The sequence below is a fragment of the Micropterus dolomieu genome, linkage group LG16 (assembly GCF_021292245.1).
Source record: "Micropterus dolomieu isolate WLL.071019.BEF.003 ecotype Adirondacks linkage group LG16, ASM2129224v1, whole genome shotgun sequence".
Classification (NCBI taxonomy): Eukaryota; Metazoa; Chordata; class Actinopteri; order Centrarchiformes; family Centrarchidae; genus Micropterus; species Micropterus dolomieu.
In genome coordinates, this window is record NC_060165.1 from 9,024,123 (window position 1) to 9,030,342 (window position 6,220).

At 46.4% G+C, this 6,220-nt stretch overlaps 1 protein-coding gene across 1 annotated transcript; it reads right to left on the reverse strand.

The window, feature by feature from the left end:
- Positions 1 to 141: 141 nt before the first annotated feature.
- On the reverse strand, positions 142 to 5,983 carry rtca (RNA 3'-terminal phosphate cyclase). The gene is made up of 11 exons (XM_046071644.1): positions 5,821 to 5,983; positions 5,582 to 5,682; positions 4,687 to 4,830; positions 4,413 to 4,536; positions 4,129 to 4,187; positions 3,756 to 3,897; positions 3,012 to 3,133; positions 2,859 to 2,917; positions 2,452 to 2,546; positions 932 to 1,036; positions 142 to 352 (listed from the first exon to the last, which is right to left on the reverse strand). The coding sequence occupies exons 1-11, from the start codon at positions 5,863 to 5,865 to the stop codon at positions 254 to 256; spliced, it is 1,095 nt and encodes a 364-aa protein (XP_045927600.1). The 5' UTR covers positions 5,866 to 5,983; the 3' UTR covers positions 142 to 253.
- Between the last annotated feature and the right edge of the window lie 237 nt (positions 5,984 to 6,220).

The following is a 6,220-nucleotide window of genomic DNA, read 5'->3' on the forward strand; positions in this document are numbered from 1 at the left end:
TGTGTGTGTGTGTGTGTGTTCAGTGTGTGTGTGTTCAGTGTGTGTGTGTTCAGTGTGTGTGTGTGTTCAGTGTGTGTGTGTGTTCAGTGTGTGTGTGTGTTCAGTGTGTGTGTGTGTTCAGTGTGTGTGTGTTCAGTGTGAGTGTGTGTGTGTTCAGTGTGTGTGTGTTCAGTGTGTGTGTGTGTGTGTTCAGTGTGTGTGTGTTCAGTGTGTGTGTGTGTGTGTTCAGTGTGTGTGTGTTCAGTGTGTGTGGCTACAGGTTGGGGTTAGTGGCTCCTGATCCTTCACACTCGATGATGTGGGTGACGTTGCTGCTCAGCTCGTCCTCGGACTTCGTTATCGTGAACTTTGCCTGAAAACAGAAAAACAAACATTAATATTAATCACAGAGACTCCGGCGGCTCGTCACAGCTCTGAATGTTTCCGCTGTCACTCGTTTGTGAGAGCACGGTGAAGCTAGCTGCACTTGAAGTTGGAGTGCACACGTATTAGAGCCTTTATGGTAATCGAGAGGTCACAGAGCAGCTGGCGGGAAGCTCAGAGACTTTATTCTGTTAGTTTCTCTTTACAAAGTGTGTGGTTCTGACCCGAAGAGAGGCTGTGAAGTCTTTTAACCCATCAAACTAAGTCAGACTCAGTTTGAACTCCGTTTGAAGTCCGCTTATCAAAATAAGGTGTTAAAACAACGTTTGTACGGAATGAATTTATAAAACATGTTGATTAAACGTTAAAAAAAACACTAAAATGTTGGGAAATTAATTTAGTCTTTAATCCTGGTTTGCTGGAAAAACATTAAATGAATGTGTTGACTTTCCTTTTTATATCTAAACAGCATGTTTACTAGAACACAAACGTCTTCACACTCTTCATTTCCTCTCCGAGCACCAGATTAACGCCCAAGACCCCCGAGAGGGTCCAAGTCCACACACACCTGAGTCAGCTGCTCTGCGATGTGGATGGCCGTCTGCGTGTGCAGCGTCACGGCGCCGGTGCGAATCCGAGACGTTCCCTTCGCCAACGCCATGAAGATGATGAGCTGAGGAGGAAGAGGAGGAGAGGGGGTCAGCGCACGGACCAATGAAGAGCTGCGAGGGTTTCACAGGCAGAGACTTCAGACTCGTCCTCGCTGCCGTTTCCTTCTTGCCACCTGTAAAAACTGCACGCCGCGTTCAGCTCTGTTTTAACCCTTCGATCTACTCGACGTCTCAGTGTCTGAGGGGGCGGGGCCAGCGAGAAAAACACTACTGAGCACGTACGCGAGTCTCAAGACAAGGAAGCAAACATGGAAACCGTCGGAGTAATTTATGATTGAAGTGAACGGACCGTCTTCAAGTCCAGTCTCTAACACCGTCCATCTACATCAGGGTTTTTCCTGCATAGAGAAAAAGGAAAATCCTCAGCGCCAAGATGATCAAAACAATTGGGGGGGGGGGAAGAAAAACAACCTTTCAAATCCTCTCCGAATGCGTTTCAATAGCCTTTTATCAAACAGCTGTGGAGCAAGCAGAATATAAACTTAAATTCAACGTCTCGCCTTCCAGCAGGCGCCTCCGCTCATCCACAGCGCTGTCTTTTACACCTGATTAATAAACCAGCTGCTGCGTTGGTTCGACTGCGCCTGAACGCACCGCTACGAAGCTCGCGCTAATGACTTCCTGTTATTTCTCACAAGACAAAAGCAGTTTGTGCTTCAAGTGCGTCGGTATTCACCGCTCACTTTTACATGTTACTCCTTGGCGTCCCGGCCCCGGTTCTCTCCACATCAGGTTCTCTGGGCTCTACGTGACGCACACCTGTTCCCGTTCTCTCCTGCCTGCTAACCTCCGCAGGGAGATCAGGAGCCTTCATGCAGCCGTGTGCGTTACTGGCTCGTCAAAGTCACTTTTCATTAACCAGCCAATCACAGCCTGGAGGAGGCGGGACATTAAAAAAAGGTTGAGCACTACAGCAAACTTTAGAAATGTTTAACTCGTCGTTCTGTGTACACAGTTGCATAAACAAATGAGAGGCTGAGCTGGAGGAGATTTGGACAAAATAGCAGTTTTTGGGGATTTAATATTATAGGGTACAAATGCTAAGCTATAGCAGCTGAACTATTATCTGGAAGTATAATGAACACACAAACATTAGCACTAATCAAACGTTAACCACAGTGCTGTAGGCCAATATAAGAAAATGTTTTTATTAGTGAAACAGCTGAATCTCTACTAATAAACTATCTGTAGGCAGAATAAAGGGAAACCTGTAAGTATAATATTATACTAACGTCACACGTTTATATATTTTGTTTATCACATGGTCAGAAATGCATAGATTTCAGTCATTAGGTAAGTCGTTGCCTTTACTGAACGTGTACCCATCATGCTTACTGTCGCCCCCCAAAGGCCCATTCTGAGCCAGGAAAAACCCTGTACATGAGGTCAGAGTGATGTCAGCAGGTGGGGGCCTCACCTGGTCCTGCAGGAACTCGTCCACGCAGCCGTTGTTTCTGATGTTTCTCAGCAACATCTCAGCAGCTTCAATTCCAATTTTATCTGCGTACACACCTGAAGCAAACAAACAGCCGTCAGTCTGAGAGCTGCACTCTGATTGGCTGTCAGACGCTAGAGTTAGGGCACACCTGACTCAGACAGATGTGGTTGTTTTATCAGAGAGTCACTTTAAGACGTGACGTCGTGTCACAGCAAAGATCTGTGATTGGTCAGTTCAGATGTCAAAGTCGTCTGGTTAAAGGTTCAGACGTGAGCAGGTTTCAGAACAGTGACGACGTCACGTGACAGGTCAACATGTTAAAAGGGTTAAAGCAGGTGTGAGTGTGCGTGCACCCCCCCCTCCCCCCCGGTGCGTGACGTCCTCACCTTTCTTCCCCAGCGCCGAACCAGCAAACACACAACCCGTCGACGACTCAGCGATGATTCTGAAACACAGAGGGGAGACGGACCAGTCAGATTTCCCAGTTTCCTGTTTGACAGTGAACGCAGCAGCGATGTCAGCAGGTGGGCGGGGCTCACATGATGCCGTTCCCGTTGCCGTAGGCCGCCTCCTTCTCCTGCAGCGGCTGGATGTTGATGTACAGGTCTTTGATTTCCTTCCTGATGGTTCGAACAGCAGCAGCCGACATGTCTTTAGCCAACTGAACACACCACCAACAGGATCAATACATCGCTCGTTATTCTACACGCCTTCAAATCCTGGAAAATACTCCATGAAGTTTCAAGGATTTCAAGGACTGAACTTTGTTCAATGTTATTTTGTTCATGTTCTTGTGTTTTCATTCAAAGATCAAGAACATTTCATTAGAGGTTCAGTGTGTAACTTTTAGTGCCATCTAGTGGTGTGAACTGCAACCGGCGGCTCACGGTGCATTCAGGCGCTCCCCCTGATGGTCCCACTTCCCGAGCTGTGAAGTTGTTCTTCAGACTTTTGTGTGTTCATGAGCTCTGGAATCAACATGGCCACTGTGACAAAGATGTTTAAACAACACGCAGACATCTAGTTCACTTCAGCATCGCGCTGAAACGCGCTCTGTAGAGCCGTTTGTCCCTCCGGGCTACCGTAGAAACATGGCAGCCTCCATGTAAGAGGAGCCGCGGTGTGTGTGGACAGAAATGTCTCATTCTGAGGTCATTATGTGAGGTTTTTATACACTGCTGAGAACACAGGTATGGATATTAAATATTACACACTGGACCTTTAATGATCACTATTGATCACCGCTGAGCACTGTTATGACATCACTTCCTGTGTGTGGTTACTTTGTAGGGAAGGACGCCGGCGACGAACGCTCGACCGTAGATCTTAGTGATGTTTCCTCTCTCCATCATGATGATGGGCCGCAGCTCTTTGACCGGGTTCACCGTCACCATCACCTCCCCGCCACCTTTAGGGTAGAAACCCCTGAGAGACACACACACAGAGTCAGACACACACACACACAGACACACACACACACACACACACACACACAGTCAGACACACACACACACACAGTCAGACACACACACACACACAGTCAGACACACACACACACACACAGTCAGACACACACACACACACAGTCAGACACACACAGTCAGACACAGCGAGGAAACATTTCTACTGATTCTATTGGGCGAACAGGAAACTGACCTCATTCTGACGTCACAGTCAAAATGGACTCCGAACTTCTCCACGATTGGTTTAAACACCTGAAGAAGAAGAAAAAACAAACAAACAGGTAAACAGACTTATCCTGTTGCCTAGCAACGCCTCCATCATACAGGAAAAGTAGTTCCCGTAGTAACAACGGTGGTCTGTGTTGCAGAACAGTAGCTGTAGTTCTCTGTACAGTGTGTATTTAATGTATTCACAGTGTGTATTTAATGTATTCACAGTGTGTATTTAATGTATTCACAGTGTATTCGCACACTGACCTTGATGGTGTAGTCGATCTGAGGAGCCATCTCTGCGTTGGTCCCTCCCTTCAGAAGGAGCTGTGAGGAGGCGTCGGAGAACAGGGCGCAGGGCAGAGCGACCTGCAGCAGCAGACACACACTCCTGACACACACACACACCGATTATATCATATATAATCAATACACACATTTCACATTACTCAACAATCAGGCAGATGAACAGGTGCTCTGAGCTTCGTCTTACAGGTGATATCAAGCACTTATCAAGGACCTGAACGGCAGACAGACTCACCCTGCTGTTTGTGTGTCGGCTGTGTGGTTTCCAGACCGGATCTTTGCTGGAGTCAGACTGATGTCGGTGGAGCCGATGGTGGCTCCCTGTAGACTGCCAGAACACAGATCTGAGACCAGCTGCAGGCCGCTCAGGTGCTGCGGTCTGAACACACACACAAACAATAACACGGTGTACTTATAATACTGCGATTGTATAAAATTGACCATCTGATTCTCACCAAACTCCATTTAGAAATTTGAGATTTTACATGTTTCCAATATTATTATTAAAATGCACCAAGTCATGTTTTCTGATTGTTTAGTTCTGGCATGTTTTGAATGTTATGGCAAAAACAGCATATATATGATGTTCTGTCCTCATCAGTGAACCTCATTTAATTGATCCACAGCTGCAAGATGAAGCACTGACGGTGTTTTCTGGAAAACAGACTGCGTCATCCAATCAGCTTTAGAACTGAATGTTTTGGGTTAATATTTCAGAAGCGTACAAACAGCTGCATGAAGAGGAAGTGTGCCGAATTTAAAGGCAGCTTTAGTTGATTAACTAAATCTGTTCAGTCATATTTCAGAAGTTGAGTAGTTTTGCTGCTGAGCCGGGCACTCTTATTTTACGGACATTTTGAATGGAGTCTGGTAGCGGCTTCTTTACCCCATAGAAGCTACACACATTATCTGCTGAAGTTTCCCAACAGCATCATTTAAAGGACCCGGGAGGCTTTAAGCTAACCGGGGTCAGTCTGGTGTGAAATTAATAAAACCTGTAATGGTATAAATGAATAAACACCTATAGAACAGGCGTTTTGTTTTATTGTTAAAGTCTGCTGAGTAAGTTAGCCGACAACTTCAATGAATAGGCTAACATTAGCATGCTAGCCGGCGAGCTGCTACCTCACCTGAGCCCAGGTGTGCTCCTGCCGGCTCGGATTTTCGTGATTTTGATGGGGGATCCGGTGATGCAGCTGAGCGCCGCGGAGACTCTCAGGATCTGTCCGCCCTGCAGAGAGCGACACCGGGGAGGGAACAGATCAGACATCGGTCAGCTCAGCACCGGCTGCTAACTGTTAGCTTCTGTTAGCATGTTAGCAGAGCCGAACAACAGCTTCTCCGGTAATTTAAGGCGCGGGTTACTCACTCCCTCCATCACGCTGCCGTCGATCTCCACCGCCGCGGAGTCCATCTTCACACGAACCGGAACACTTTATGAGAACCTTTAAACTGCAGCTCCGGTACTTTTCCTCTGTTTGTCTTCTTCTTCTTCTTCTTCGGCTGCGACTTCTGTGTCACTTTACACGGAGTAACTACAGCCACTTCCGGTGGATTTCAAAATAAAATAAAGTTTTTCGAATTGGTGATTTTCTGGATGATAAAAATAAAACCCTGTTCAATATGTCGTTAAGATTCCTTAGTCGTGAAACCCGCTTCCTAAAAACACCATAATTACATTAATCTTCTTAATGGGACGATACTTTATTCTTATAACTAAAAGGTTAGTTATTTATTTCAACATTGTGTCAAAGTATATTTCAGTGCCG